Source organism: Centropristis striata, chromosome 20, assembly GCF_030273125.1.
Source record: "Centropristis striata isolate RG_2023a ecotype Rhode Island chromosome 20, C.striata_1.0, whole genome shotgun sequence".
NCBI classification, from domain to species: domain Eukaryota; kingdom Metazoa; phylum Chordata; class Actinopteri; order Perciformes; family Serranidae; genus Centropristis; species Centropristis striata.
In genome coordinates, this window is record NC_081536.1 from 32,438,515 (window position 1) to 32,455,576 (window position 17,062).

Consider the following 17,062-nt stretch of genomic DNA (forward strand, 5'->3'; position numbering starts at 1 on the left):
TAGAAAAAAAGTTTTAAGAAATAATAATAATTATTATTATTATTACTTTTGTGGTTTTGTGATCAAAAATCAACAACGGAGGCATTATGTAAACAAAGTGACATTTTCAGGGTTAATATTGTGAAATAAAAGAATCTTTGGTGGTGATCAGCTCCCCCCAGTGGTCACAGTGAGTCACTGCTACAAAACACTTCAACATTAACAATGTGTACACAGTGAAAGCATACTAAAATAAATATTAATAAATATATCAACACATAATATCAACAAGATAATATTGATAAGATTGTTTTTTAATAAATAAAGCTTTATTTAAAGATGTTTTCACAATAGAACAGTGACATTATACATAAACAACTTGGGCATTGTGAAAATAACTGCATTTCTTTATATATATATATATATATATATATAAATAAAAAACCTCATTGATGTATAAAAATAAACTTTATTAATTACCATCAGCTCGGATAATACTTCTATTGTGGATACATTTTTACATTAATTATTATTTAAAGTTTCAAAAAGCATTTTAAATTTGTTCCTGGATGGTTTTAAGGAGTTTTGGAGAATTATTGATATGAAATTTACCGATTAACATTAACAAACTGACAATCTTTTTAATTTTTCAAATTTGATTTTCATAATGTGGTAAAAATCTTCTAATTGAATATCGACATATTCCAATTTCTTTGATCCTTTGATCTAGATATTAGTTTGTGGGTTGGATAAATAATATTTATCATTTTAAAATGTAGTTCTTTGATTTTATTTATGTATTTATACATTTTCTATTATTATCAGAAAATTGTTGTGCTCAATAAACTAACCAACTTCCTGGAGTCATTTTCCTTTCACTGTAAACCTTTATTTATTTAATATAATAATATATTTAACAACTGACCTGTTTTATTCTAAACATATGAATCATTAATTCAACATTTTATTCATAAAAACATCTCCAAAACTGATTATTTTTATGGCTTTTGACAGCAGTTGGCAGCCGGCCAACAAACTGATTCTGATCTTTTTAACATTTTGTTGTTGTTGTTGTTTTTTCAAAACAAACAATGAATTCAGTCCTACCAGTTGACATTGTGCAATAGTAAGATAGTAGCATCATAATTACATATGATAGTATAATAAGGGTCAAAGGGGAAAAAGAAGAAAAGGAAACAGAAAGGCAGAAATAAAACTTTGCTGTGACACACTTTGTAATCTTACATATAAAATGAAAGTTCTAGTTATAACTGTTGTGACAGGTTATTGGTTGAAAATATCTGCATGGATATTCATTATAGATATACATTTCTAATTAGTAATTAACTCACTCAGAGACTTCAAATAATAATCCACTTCAATCAAAAACAGCTTAAATGATGGTGATGGATCTTGAAATTTACATTTTCTGGATGTGAAATTTCCCTCATAAAATATAGAGGTTGACAATAACACATAGTTTCTTTTCTTTGTATTTAAAATAAGTAATAATGTTTGTTTTTTTTCCCCTCAATGTTGATTTTATGTTTGTTTTTCACAGTATTTAGTTCTCAAGTTCTTTCCAACATGGTCTACTGCGGGCAACCATCAAAGAAATGAGTTACATTTTCAGCTTCGCTTTTTACTAAAGCTACATTTGAACATGTTGTTGTTTATTTCCTGGGTGTGAACAACCGTGACGTCTCGTCGTGACGCAGTTTGTTCTTCTTGTCGTCGTCGTCGTTGTTCTCCTTGTTCTCCTCTTCTTCTCCGGCTGAAGGTTCGTGCTGCCTGTTTCCTCTCTGTTGTCGGACTGTTTCTTACTGTTTGTTTCTCTATTTCACTTTAAAATCAGTTAAAGCTTTAAAACTTCAGTCAGCTGTTTACACTGTGACACGGAAACGTCTCTGGATCCTCTGAAGAACAACAACAAACAAACAAATACACAAACAAACACTTTCTACTCTTACTGTTTGTTTGATTTCACAAAGTGTTTAAACGCTGTAAAAGTCTAGAGGTCTGCGCATGCGCATGGGAGCGTCCTTCCAGCAGCGGTAGGGGCTGACGTGGAGTCACATGTTAATATCAGAGCGCGCACCAGACGGGAGCGCGCCAGACACCCATTTTTGTTTTGCTGTATTTTATTTATGTTTATTTTTCATGACTATGACGTTGCATTTACATACATAAACAATGTAACATCAAGAAAATGGAAATTATAATAATAATTTAGATTTTTAGGTTTTCAATACATTTTTAAATCACATTTTTTAAACATTTTAAAGGAGGGCTTTTTTTTTTTAGCCGAATCATTTGATAAATATATTTTTCTCGTATATTAATGAAGTTATTTAGAGTTTCATCACTTGTTGCACCTCATCAAATCCCTGTGAAGAAAGTATAAAACTAACAACTGATGTTATTTATCTTGAATATTCCTAATTTCACCATTGCTGTAACTTTTATAATTCACTTAATTAAGTTGAAGTGATGAAGGTTTTTACAGGTCAATGACACTTGGAGAGAAACTCATTTTATGTTTATTTAGTGAACTTCTGCATTAAGAAGGTGTTCAGCACAATAACTATATTCTGACAGCCCACAAATAAAGATCCATGTCATTGTTTTTGAAAAGCTGTAAACAGTTCAAAGTGACATCATGCAGTTTATTTATTTGTCATCAGATTGAGACAAATCCTCTGACAGGAGAGGCTGTTTACACAGAGCAGAGAGGAGAGGACAGGACAGGACAGGCTGTTTCAACAGAGCAGAGAGGAGAGGACAGGACAGGCTGTTTACACAGAGTAGAGAGGAGAGGACAGGACAGGCTATTTACACAGAGTAGAGAGGAGAGGACAGGAGAGGCAGTTTACACAGAATAGAGAGGAGAGGACAGGAGAGGCTGTTTACACAGAGCAGAGAGGAGAGGACAGGACAGGCTATTTACACAGAGCAGAGAGGAGAAGACAGGAGAGACTGTTTACACAGAGCAGAGAGGAGAGGACAGGACAGGCTATTTACACAGAGTAGAGAGGAGAGGACAGGAGAGGCAGTTTACACAGAATAGAGAGGAGAGGACAGGAGAGGCTGTTTACACAGAGCAGAGAGGAGAGGACAGGACAGGCTATTTACACAGAGTAGAGAGGAGAGGACAGGAGAGGCAGTTTACACAGAATAGAGAGGAGAGGACAGGAGAGGCTGTTTACACAGCATAGAGGAGAGGAGAGGCTGGGAACATGACAACACTTCAATATGTGGAAAAAACTGTTTTTTTACAACATTTGTGTCTGTCTGTCTGTATTTCTGTAGAGTGGAATTTGCAGCCTGGAGCGCAGTTTTCAAATGTATTTTTTGACAGTTTTTTCTCTCCCTCTACACTTTAGCGATGATGTCACACACTGTGACATGAACATTCCGTGCAATAGACACCCATTATAATCTCAGAATTTCTCCAAAAATGATCATGGTCATTGAACAGGGATTGATAAAAAATTATATGACCTATTGAAACGTGGATTAATACACCGATACACAAGACTTGTGTCTACTGTTTAAAGTTTAAATGGAGTCTCTAGGCGAAATTATGCCGGAGAAGTAAGTACTTAAAACTGATGAATTATACAGATTGGTCATGGTTTTTGTGGAAAGGTGTTGCCGTGGAGAGGCCTGCAATTTGCATGTTTCTTAATGACACAGGAAGCTTTTGTAATTCACAGAGTCCACAGAGTGATAGCGTCACCTACTGAAAAGTTGTTGCAAAAAAAATCCGACATACATCAAATTTACATGGTGCGGTCTACACATGCAGAACAATATCATTGCGTATAAATGACACAGGAAGTGGTACAACATTTTCAATCCGTCACTTCCAGTGCCACACACTTGACGCAGGAAATAACGTCTCAGTTGTGCATGTGTTGTCCAATGGTTGTGGAAATGCATGGCTACGTCAACCAACCACCACCCCCTGACGGGCCCATTCATCACTGTGTTCACTTTAATATACAGTGTTTGCATCTGGCTTTCATAATGATCAGTCATGACAAATCTTTAACTGTTGTAATTGTTTATGAAGATCCTAAACTGTAAACATACTATGGTGCCAACTTATTGTGAGCCAATTGTTGATGATTCCTCTGCAGAGTGGACCAGGAGAGCTCAGAGGTTCCCAGAGGTCAGTCTGCCCAGCAGCATCAGACACACCTGGACTCCATATTTATGGTCTGTACATTCAAGAACTACTTTTACATCTTTTCTGTTCACAATCCTCTACATGCTGCACTGTTTAGACCAGTGGATTGTCAGTTTGTCCAACATGAATCTGATGTTTGTTTCCATGATTTAGTTTGATTTCTATAATATTCTGTTTCAGCTGCTGCAGGAAAACATCATTCTTTTTGTGAAGAACGAGCTGAAGAAGATTCAGAAACTTCTGAGTCCTGACTACCCAGAATCTTTAGAGAGTCAGAGGGAGGATGAGGAGGATGAAGAGCAGATGAGGAGCAGTAGAGAGGTGTTTCAGATAATCACAAAGCACTTCCTGAGGAGAATGAAGCAGGAGGAGCTGGCTGACCGTCTGCAGAGCAGTAAGAGGATTTCTATAATGTTTAACTTCTACCACTTGCCCCCTCCCTACCACAGACCCATTGTTGTGTTTTTTAGGAGGGGATGAGGTCTGTAGGGGGAGATAGCCCCTCAACTGTAGATGCCACATAGAAGTGAAACAGAAAGCTAGAAAGCTGAAGATTGGTTTGAGATGCAGCTCTGCACTAGCCTGGGTATACCCAGACTGCCTTGCGCGCTCAAATTTAATTTCGAACTGCGGTGGAGTCTGGAAACTAGGGCCGTTTCTTTGCCCTGTTTTAGGGATCCAATCACAGAGCGGGGAGGGACGGCAAGACGATGACGCGTACTACTCGGCACTTGGAAGCTTGTAGTTTTCCGGATCCAACATGTCTGCAGCAGACGCGAAACTCTCTTTAGCTGTAGATGGTGTTTTAAATAGTGTAGAGCGAAAGTTGAAAGGCGAAAGGTCTCTCGGCGGCTCCGCTGAGATCACCGGCGTTATGGTAGCGGGGCTATTAGCGCCGTTAGCGGCTATTAGCGCCGTTAGCGGCTAATAGCTAATAGCCGCTAACGGCTAATAGCCCCGCTACCGCGGACAGCAGAGCCGCTGAGAGGCCCGCAGCAGCTTAATTATTGCCCATGAAATCAGTGGATGTGTGTGGCTGAATGACATGAGGGGGAATAAAGCGTGAAAATAAATAATCTTGCAGAAAGCGAGAACTGGAGAAGCAAAGCAGCAAGCAACACCCTCTCACAGACACACACACAACAAACATCCATCTCTGTTGCTCTACTACGTCATCTGTTATAACTGATCTGATTGGCTAAGAGCTACCTACAGACGCTTTTGATAGACATTCTAAGCATCCAATAAACGGCTCTGGAGGAGCGTAAACCACACCTCCTCTACGGAAAAATACATTGCTCGTTGCCAGACTAGCCCTCATTTGAGAATAGTCTGGTGTTAGCCAGGCTAGCTCTGCACTTTGTGTCCATGAGTAAATTCTAGACTGGTCCAGTGGGGCCCGTCTCCCAGGACCTCAGACTGTCAGGGGGCCTCCAACCCAAAGACCACACATAGAATGGAGCCAAGAATATTTTCTGTGACTTATTGATCTTCTTTGTTGTTTGTTCATTCAGGAAGTAATTTGGGGGTTTGTCAGAAAAAACTGAAGTCCAACCTGCAGAAGAAGTTCCAGTGTGTGTTTGAGGGGATCTCTAAAGCAGGAAACCCAACCCTTCTGAATCAGATCTACACAGAGCTCTACATCACGGAGGGAGGGACTGCAGAGGTCAATGAGGAACATGAGGTCAGACAGATTGAAGCAGCATCCAGGAAACCAGACAGACCAGAAACGACCATCAGACAAGAAGACATCTTTAAAGCCTCACCTGGAAGAGATGAACCAATCAGAACAGTGCTGACAAAGGGAGTGGCTGGCATTGGGAAAACAGTCTTAACACAGAAGTTCACTCTGGACTGGGCTGAAGACAAAACCAACCAGGACATCCACTTCACATTTCCATTCACTTTCAGAGAGCTGAATGTGCTGAAAGAGAGAAAGTTCAGCTTGGTGGAACTCGTTGATCACTTCTTTCCTGAAACCAAAGAAGCAGGAATCTGCAGGTTTGAAGAGTTCCACGTTGTGTTCATCTTTGACGGTCTGGATGAGTGTCGACTTCCTCTGGACTTCCACAACACTGATATCCTAACTGATGCTACAAAGTCCACCTCAGTGGCTGTGCTGCTGACAAACCTCATCAGGGGGACTCTGCTTCCCTCTTCTCACCTCTGGATAACCACACAACCTGCAGCAGCCAATCAGATCCCTGCTGACTGTGTTGACATGGTGACAGAGATCAGAGGGTTCACTGACCCACAGAAGGAGGAGTACTTCAGGATGAGATTCAGAGATGAGGAGCAGGCCGGCAGAATCATCTCCCACTTTAAGACATCACGAAGCCTCCACATCATGTGCCACATCCCAGTCTTCTGCTGGATCTCCGCTACAGTTCTGGATCTGATGAAAACCAGAGAGGGAGGAGAGCTGCCCAAGACCCTGACTGAGATGTACATCCACTTCCTGGTGGTTCAGTCCAAAGTGAAGAACATCAAGTACAACGGAGGAGCTGAGATGGATCCACACTGGAGTCCAGAGAGCAGGAAGATGATTGAGTCTCTGGGAAAACTGGCTTTTGATCAGCTGCAGAAAGGAAACCTGATCTTCTATGACTCAGACCTGACAGAGTGTGGCTTCGATATCAGAGCAGCCTCAGTGTACTCAGGAGTGTTCACACAGGTCTTTAGAGAGGAGAGAGGACTGTACCAGGACAGGGTGTTCTGCTTCGTCCATCTGAGTGTTCAGGAGTTTCTGGCTGCTCTTCATGTCCATCTGACCTTCATCAAGTCTGGAGTCAATCTGATGGCAGAGGAACCAACAGAGATGCGTCTCTACCAGAGTTCTGTGGACAAGGCCTTACAGAGTCCAAACGGACACCTGGACTTGTTCCTCCGCTTCCTCCTGGGTCTTTCTCTGTGGACCAATCAGAATCTCCTCAGAGGTCTGCTGACACAGACAGGAAGTAGCTCACAGACCAATCAGGAAACAGTCCAGTACATCAAGGAGAAGATCAACAAAGATATCTCTGCAGAGAGAAGCATCAACCTGTTCCACTGTCTGAATGAACTGAATGATCGTTCTCTAGTGGAGCAGATCCAACAGTCCCTGAGATCAGGACGTCTCTACACAGATGAACTGTCTCCTGCTCAATGGTCAGCTCTGGTCTTCATCTTACTGTCATCAGAAAGAGATCTGGACGTGTTTGACCTGAAGAAATACTCTGCTTCAGAGGAGGCTCTTCTGAGGCTGCTGCCAGTGGTCAAATCCTCCAACAAAGCTCTGTAAGTACAGAGATCTTTGGATTCTGATATCATAACTTAAACACTTTGCTCTCTCTTTTTAACTTACTCCTCGTTTTTTCTTTGTTATTGTGTCTCTCCAGGCTGAGTGGCTGTAACCTGTCAGAGAGAAGCTGTGAAGCTCTGTCCTCAGTCCTCAGCTCCCAGTCCTCCAGTCTGAGAGAGCTGGACCTGAGTAACAACAACCTGCAAGATTCAGGAGTGGAGCGGCTGTCTGATGGACTCAACAGTCCACATTGTAAACTGGGAACTTTCAGGTCAGATCATTAGTTTGTCATAAAGTAGACGATCTTTAAATCCCTGTTTGGATGCACCCACACAGCAAAGTATTTATTTTTTATTTTTTTAAATGGAGTGACGCTTACAAGCTAGTTCAGGCAGACAACTCGAGAACACATGACATGCCTCACTCCTCATACATCCTCCCAATGCAGGAATCCTGCACAGCCGGAGAGCTGCAGTTTCAGGACCCTCATTCTTTCATGACAGCGCCACCTACTATCATATAATATAATATAATATGATATAATATAATATCATATAATATAATATATTATTATACAATAACAATAATATATGGATATAAATATGGATACATAATGTTAATATACAGTTATATCTACAAGTATTAACAGATGAAATGCAGTGATGTATCGTTTTATTTATGTTAGTATTACCTAGTTTGTAGTTCCATTTATTATTGTTTATTAATAAATTATGTTTACCCTCATTCTTTCATGACATCGCCACCTACTATGCTATACTATACTGTACTATAATATACTATAATATAATATATAATGGCAATAACAATAATTTATGGATATAAATATGGATACATCATATTAATATACAGTTACATCTACAAGTATTAACAGATGAAATGCAGTGATGTATGGTTTTACTTATGTTAGTATTACTTGGTTTGTAGTTACATTTATGATTGTTTATTATTAGCATAATAATTTATTCAGGTAAAATAAATATGAAATAATATGCTATGGCTTTTGGTTTGTGAGATCTCAACTAGATATTTGAACAGCTGGAGAAAGGGAAGACACCAGATGTTTCTTTCAGACAATAAGACATTTATTAATAACCACGATCACCACCACGTCATCTCCATGTCACCAATCTATCATTTCCTCTTTTTGAGACTTCGTAGAAAAAAAATGTAACCGAGCCTTTACCTATAGAGAATATAAAATGACAAAATGGAAGTGAATCTGCGGCCAAAATACACTTTATTCTGCCGTTGACAGTTCATCAACACACTTCCAGACGTCTGCCCTTCAAAATAAAAAAAGGGACTGAAATATATATAATATATATATATTTTTTAAAAAAAGGTCTACTTTCACATATCTAACATGATTTTACTGTGCAATTTATGATACTATCATTTTTTTTAGCATTCAAAAATACACCTCAATTCACCTTGACTCGCCGTTTGAATTTCAGCCATATTTTCTGGAGAAATGCACTTGTTTATCCTCTAAATTATGTGGCGTTGTCGCTAAAGAATGAGGGCCCTGAAACTGCAGCTCTCAGGTTTTGGAGGATTCCCTTTCTCCATCCTCCACCAAAACACACCCTCTATCCAATCTGGCGGTCTATTTAGGATGAGAGTAATCCTCAGCTCTCCCTCTGCCTGCCAATGCTGCTGCTGCTGCTGCATCTGTATTGCTGCTTGCTTTCTCAGCCCCACCACCACCCAGCAACCACCTGTAGGCTCCAACTGGGGGGTATACTATCATCACTCCTCACTCATGCCCCCCATGGTAATTCCATGTTAAAAAATCTCAAATTCTACGGTGGACTTTTAGAAAATTCACGGTAGATTTTGAGACTAGTTTCTTTGCCAAAACCGTAATATTCCCAACAGACCAAAGGAAGGCAGATACAGTTATTGAAAAATAACAAGTTTTCAATGCAGGAACAAAATAAATTCAAGTTTTCCTGTTTTTCTTTCTATGACATGAAAAAAATAAATCTTCAGTGCAATTATAAAAATGTCAACTCCGTTTTTGTCAAGGAAAATATTTGACTGGATTCATGTGAAGAATCAGTTCAAGAACATCATGTGAACCACATGTTGAAATAAAGTGTAAAATACTTGACAATGCCTTTTTGGCTCGACATGTAACAAAGTAACAAAAAAGTGCAGCATGTATATTTACAACCACAAATGTACTGTGGTTTTGTAATCACTCAACAATATCGATATATCAATATCAATTCATTGATAGCAGGATCCTGGGGGGCCTGCTCAATACATCATGTAACTGCCTGGAGGAGTGATGAGGTCAGAGCCAGTTCTCTGACTGAAATGTGTCCTTTTATTTAAATTGGGCAGCTAACATTTTTTTTCTGACATAGGCTTTAATAAAAAACCTCAAAGGTTTGCTTCTGGACCTGGTCCTGGAGTCCACATTATAAACTGGGAACTCTAAGGTCAGATCATTAGTTTGTCACAAAGCAGACCACCTTTAAATACCATCCTTGATGCACCCACACAGCAAAGTTTTTTTTTTTAAATATGTCTTTTAATTTAAATTGGGCAGCTGAAAATTTACAAATTAATATTTAACTGCCTGGAGGAGTGATGAGGTCAGAGCCAGTTCTCTGACTGAAATGTGTCCTTTTATTTAAATTGGGCAGCTAACATTTTTTTTCTAACATAGGCTTTGATAAAAAAGTCTCAAAAGTTTGCTTCTAGACCTTTTGTGCTCCATTTGGATCCACTGCACACGTGTTACACAGATAATATCTTTACACTTAACATACTGATGTTTCTCTTCTTGTTGGTTGATGTCTCTCCAGACTGAGTGCCTGTAACCTGTCAGAGAGAAGCTGTGGAGCTCTATCCTCAGTCCTCAGCTCCCAGTCCTCCAGTCTGAGAGAGCTGGACCTGAGTAACAACAACCTGCAGGATTCAGGAGTGGAGCGGCTGTGTCCTGGACTGGAGAGTTCACATTGTAAACTGGGAACTCTCGGGTCAGCATGTTTAACTGATGACCATTTAAATCCTGATTCACATTAAAACATATAATGTAACCTCAGATTATGTGACTTGATGTTGTTCTGTGTGTTCAGTCTGTCCGGCTGTCTGGTCTCAGAGGATGGCTGTTCTTCTCTGGCCTCAGCTCTGAGATCCAACCCCTCCCACCTGAGAGTCCTGGACCTGAGTTACAACCATCCAGGAGACTCAGGACGGAAACTCCTGGAGGATCCACACTGCAGACTGGACACTCTCAGGTAGGACAGACAGAGGGGACACTCTCAATGTAGGACAGACAGAGATGGCACTCTCAGGTAGGAAAGACAGATGACGCTCTCAGGTAAGACAGACAGAGGGGACACTCTCAGGTAGGACAGACAGAGATGACAGTTTCAGGTAGGACAGACATAGGAGACACTCAGGTAGGACAGACAGAGGGGACACTTTCAGGTTGGACAGACAGAGATGACACTCTTGATCATTGTAAAACTTCTCAAATTCAAACAAAAAATATCAAGGGATCTAATATGTACATTAATGAGGATTACACTGAAGCTGTAAGGCAAAAAAGCAAGGAACTCTTGCCAGCCATGAAGGCTGCTCATGCTCGTGGGGACATTGCCTACTTGCGGCATGACAAGCTGATTGTCCATGCCCCCGCTCACAAGCAGTCCATGAAAAATAACAGATCTGTATAACTCATGAATCGGATCATCCCTCCCATTGTATCTCATTCATATTAGTATTTGATCACATCTCATGACGTTAAAAAACATCTGTCATAAATGTCAGAGATGTTTGAAATTCTTGGACTTATCTTGTGGACTTTGCCAACGTCTATTCCATTAAAATGTATGCCCACTAATAAGTTAAATGCTAATAATGGGATACACTGGACATGTGACGAATGTATTAAGCTGTTTCCCTTCCATAGTCTCAATAATAATGAATGCATTCGCCTCTTGTCTGGGATAAAAAAAATCACAATTACCCTGATCACTTAGTCTTTAATCCATTTAAAATCAATAATGAAAATGACTTGCGGTATAATGGCTGTTATGACCCTCAATCAAACTTTTTAAATTTAGCAATAGATGGGTCAGCAAATTGTAAATACTATGATGAGTGTCAGTTTAACTCCTTCTGTTGTGCTCTCCCATTAAGTATGAATGTATTTTCTTCCTTTCATCTCAATATATGCAGCCTTCCTAAGAACTATGATTTTTTTAATTCATTACTTGTCCAGTTTGGAATATGAATTTTCTGTTATTGGCCTTTCGGAAACTTGGTTGGCTAAAGATGTGGAATCTAGCTATGACTTATCCAATTATAATGCTGTTCATTACTGCAGAGAGTTAAGAGTAGGAGGTGGAGTATCCCTCTTTCTGCATAAAGATATCCAATTTATCCATAGAGAAGATCTTACGTTAGAATCTCAATCTGTTATTGCAGAATCTGTTTTTGTGGAAATCCCCTCTTGTTCCTACTTTGGTGGAAAACATGTGATAATTGGCTGTATATATCGTCCTCCTGATACTGATAACTTTTATGAGGCTCTTTCAATTACACTAGATCTGATAAACAAGGAGGGAAATTTATGTTATCAGCTTGGAGACTATAATATCAATTTGTTCATGAGTGAGAAACACACACAAACAGGATTTTTTTTGAATACCATGAATACCAGTTATCTGTACCCTTTGATCTATAAGCCCACCAGAGTAACAAGTACTTCTGCTACTCTAATTGATAACATTTTTACAAACTCTTTAGGTCATAAAACTCAAATCGGTGTTCTATATGCAGACATTTCAGATCATTCACCAACATTTAAGTTTACATTTGCTAATGCAAACAAACAGACATCTAATGATTACAAATGCAGACTGTTCAACAAGAAAAATATGGATTGTTTTAAATCTTTGATTGGTGATATATCTTGGGAAAATGTTCTTAAAGAATCTGATGTAGAAATAGCCTATCAAATCTTTATGGACTCATTTAACTCAGTCTTTCATGAATGTTTTCCCCTGGTCAAATATGATGAAAAGAGGGAGTCCAGTTATGGCAAACCTTGGTTTACCACTGGCTTAAAAAAATCTTCTGTCAAAAAAACCCCAAATGATATAAAAAATTCTTATCAAACCCATGCCTATTAAATTCTACAAATTGCAAGAAATATAAAAACAAATTCACCGACTTACTTTGTATATAAAAGTTAATGAATTACTTCGCTCAGAAATTTAAGGAATCTGCTAGTAATATTAGATCCACTTGGAAAAACATCAATCTATTATTAAATAAAACGAAAGCATCTTCTGCACTCCCATCACAATTTTTGAGTGACGGGAGAAAAATAATCAACCTGTATGATATATCCTGTAGTTTTAACCACTTTTTTGTTAATGTGGGTGTTTCTCTCTAGTAGAATCAAGAAGACAGCTGGAAGTCCACTTGACTACTTGCATGGTCATTATCCCTCTGTATTGCAATTTGATCCACCAAGTGCTACTGAAGTACAGGAAATAATAGCTGATCTCAATAATTCTTCAGCAGGTCATGATGAAATAAGTGCATCACTGCTTAAGGAGGTTAGTTTTCATATTGTACAACCACTCACATACATCTGTGGAAAGTCTATGGAAAATGGAGTTGTTCCTAAAAGTATGAAAGTCGCTAAAATTATTCCTCTTTTTAAATCTGGGGACCCTAGTAGTAGTTCACAGTAATGGTTCACAAACTACCGAATATTAGAACATTTAGATGCACATAATACCCTTCTGAACACCAATATGGGTTTAGAAAGAAACACTCATCATACATGGCCTCATTACAACTTGTTGACAAAATGTATGCAGCTATGAATAGCAATGAATTTGCTCTTGGTATCTTTTTAGATTTGTCCAAGGCCTTTGATACAGTCAATCATGAAATTTTAATCAAAAAACTGAAGCATTATGGTTTTCATGAACAGACTTTGAAATGGTTGTGCAGCTATGTATATGATAGAGAACAATATGTGTTTGTGAATGGTTCAGCATCAGGTAGCACTAAAATAATGTGTGGGGTCCCTCAAGGTTCTATTCTGGGACCGTTGCTGTTCCTCATATATATTAATGACCTTCCTGCTGTATTTTCCACCTTACTTCCCATACTTGTTGCTGATGACACCAACGTGATCTTAACAAATACAAATCCTAATTCCCTTATCTCCGATGCTAACAGTGGCATGGAACAAGTTTCAAAATGGTTTCAATCTAATAAATTATCTCTAAATATAAAATAGTCTAATTTGATTATATTTGCTAATAGAAACAAGAAATACTGCAAAGATGAAACAAAAATTATAATCAATGGAACAGAAATTTCCCAGGTTACTTCCACAAAATGTTTAGGAGTACTGGTTGATGAGAGATTAAGCTGGAAAGTGCACATCAACTTGGTATGTGGTAACGTTACCAGATCACTTGGTGTCATCAGGAAAATTTGTGACCTGCTTAATCAGAATTGTCTACTGACTTTATATTATAGCTTGATTTATCCACATCTTATATACTGCAACATTGTTTGGGCCAGTACATATGCCTCCAACCTCCATAGTATTTATCTTGTTCATAAAGGATTTGTTAGAACTGCCACATTTTCAAAACGACTAGATCCTTCTGCTCCCCTTTTCCAAAAACTCAAGATAATGACAATTTTTCAGATCAATATATACCAAATATGCATTTTTATCTTTAAGTATATGTATATTCCAAATTCCATTCCTAAACCTTTCAGTGAATATTTCCATGTCAACTCACAATTACATAAGTACTAACAAGATTACACCCGCCTCACTATCGTACTACCCTCGGGCAATTTTCCTTAAAATACAGTGGAACAATACTCTGAAATGATCAATTTAATAGTTCAATACAGTTTTCCTCTCTGAATATATACAAGAGCAATTTAGTGGCTGCTCTGATTGCTCAGGTCACTAAGTAGTACACACACTCATACATACATACATACACACACACACACACACACACACACACACACACACACATATGATAGTGATTAAATAATAAATGTAGAGAATAATGGTGTCCTCCTTTCAGGGCGGAGCCGGCTGGAGTCCACTGGATGACATCAGGTCTGAGGAAGTGTAAGTGTGTTTATACATCACAACACAAACACAGGAGAGCTATAGGGGGACATGAGGGTTTATTGGGACAGCAGGGGTTTAGAGGGACAGCAGGTGTTTAGGGGGACAGCAGGTGTTTAGAGGGACAGCAGGTGTTTTAGAGGGACTGCAGGTGTTTAGAGGGACAGCGGGTGTTTAGGGGGACAGCAGGTGTTTAGCGGGACAGCAGGTGTTTAGAGGGACAGCAGGTTTTTATAGGGACAGCAGGTGTTTAGAGGGACTGCAGGTGTTTAGAGGGACAGCAGGTGTTTAGGGGGACAGCAGGTGTTTATAGGGACAGCAGGTGTTCAGAGGGACAGCAGGTATTTAGGGGGACAGCAGGTGTTTATTAATAATAATAATAATAATAATAATAATAATAATGAGTAGATGATGATGAATGAATCCTCTCAGGTGTTTCAGGGTTCTTGCCTCATTGTGTCCCATCAGTTGCTGCTGAATGTTTAATGGATAATATCAGCGTGATGTTTGCTCTGCTGACATCAGGTCATGGCTGTAATCAGGTTCAAACTGCTGCTGGGTCTTTTTCTCTCCATCAGATCGGCGTCAACTCACAGTCGACACAAACACAGTCCACAGATACCTCAAACTGTCTGACAACAACAGGACGGTGACATATGTGAAGGAGGAGCAGCCGTATCCTGATCATCCAGACAGGTTTAATGTCTGGTCTCAGCTGCTGTGTGGAACTGGTCTGACTGGTCGCTGTTACTGGGAGGTTCAGGGGAGCAGATACGTTGATGTAGCAGTGAGTTACAGAGGAATCAGACGGAGAGGAAGCAGGGATGACTGTCGGTTTGGATTCAATGATCAGTCCTGGAGTCTGATCTGCTCTGGTGGTCGTTACTCTGTCTGGCACAATAGGAGAGAAACAGCCATCTCCTCCTCCTCCTCCTCCTCCTCTAGTACAGTAGCAGTGTATGTGGACTGTCCTGCTGGCTCTCTGTCCTTCTACAGAGTCTCCTCTGACTCTCTGATCCACCTCCACACCTTCAACACCACATTCACTGAAACTCTTTATCCTGGGATAAGGTTACATTACTCTAACTCCTCAGTGTCTCTGTTAGAGGACAGACTGTCTCCTCCTGTGATAGGACAGACTGTCTCCTCCTGTCAGAGGAAAGACTGTCTCCTCCTGTGAGAGGACAGACTGTCTCCTCCTGTTACGCCTGGATTCCACTGGATGCGTAACGGCTGCAGATCCGTCGTCGGAGCTGTTACGCACCCATTATAATCAATGTGTGAGATTCCACCGACTGCAGATCCGCTGCGTAATGAGTCCGACAACGCATGGCCATCCGACAGCCCTCGCAACACTTGCGCAGAGCTTCTATTTTTGTCGGATAACGGAGCACTACGCATAAATTCAGCACAGAGCAGATCATTCGGGACAGGAAGTCTTGCACAGACACAAAATAAAACACCGGTATATTTTCAAAATAAAATACCTCGGGTTCGCTAACGAGGTCGGCCGGCTCGTTAACAAGCTGGCCGACCTCGTTAGCGCTCGTTAAGACGGAGTCGCTGGATTTGTCTCCAGTCATTAACGAGGAGATGTTGATTATCTTCCAGTTATATCAATTGATTAGGCGTGAATTCGCGAGATCTCATGCGTCCTCGGGACTCTGCTGTCCGCAACAGCTCCGACACAGACGGATCCGGTGGGTGTTGACGGACTGCGTAGATACGCAGCCGTTGCGGACAGACCCCTGTCGGAGTCGTTACGCATCCAGTGGAATCCAGGCGTTAGAGGACAGACTGTCTCCTCCTGTAAAAAAGTAAAAGTAAAATACGTGTTTCACTAATGTCGCTAGCGTTAGCCTAGCTCCGAGAGGTACTTCCTGTCAAAGTTTCAGAATAAAACGCCTGTAATGTAAATAATGGGACTGATTTCAAAACATATTTCGGTAAGAAAACTTTAATTAAAACATGCTTTTTATTATTATTAAACAGTTCTTTCAATCTGCTCTTTATTTTAAAATGTAATTATGGATCATATATCAGGATAAATTATCAGCTGATAATAGAAAATATACATTATTATGTTTTATCCTGATGATTGAATAATAGCTGGTAAATGAGCTAACTTCCACAGAATGAGGAAGTTTGCAGATAAATCAACATGTATTGATAACTGAGTATTTACACAAACTTTTTCGATCATGTCAAATAATAAAGTCTGAATCATTTGGCAAAATGCTCTATGAAATAAAAAGTATGTTTGTGAAGTTTTTTATGTAATTTGTTTGAGTAAATAAATATATTTGAAGAGTCAGAACTGTTTGTTTGTTTTGTGAATATTAATCATCAATCTTCATTAATAACATTTGAGGTTTTCTTTCTCTCAGGTTTTGAACTTCCTTTTAAAATTCAAAAGTGTATAATTATTAAGTAGGTAATTATCTTT

General features: G+C 39.4%; 1 protein-coding gene across 1 annotated transcript; it reads left to right on the forward strand.

The window, feature by feature from the left end:
* Positions 1–1,682: 1,682 nt before the first annotated feature.
* On the forward strand, positions 1,683–16,878 carry LOC131993746 (NLR family CARD domain-containing protein 3-like). Its single transcript, XM_059359754.1, has 9 exons — positions 1,683–1,759; positions 4,122–4,200; positions 4,352–4,565; positions 5,686–7,447; positions 7,549–7,722; positions 10,289–10,462; positions 10,562–10,723; positions 14,570–14,616; positions 15,195–16,878. Exons 2-9 carry the CDS (start codon positions 4,198–4,200, stop codon positions 15,794–15,796), a joined length of 3,138 nt encoding a protein of 1,045 aa, XP_059215737.1. The 5' UTR covers positions 1,683–1,759; positions 4,122–4,197; the 3' UTR covers positions 15,797–16,878.
* The last annotated feature ends 184 nt before the right edge of the window (positions 16,879–17,062 follow it).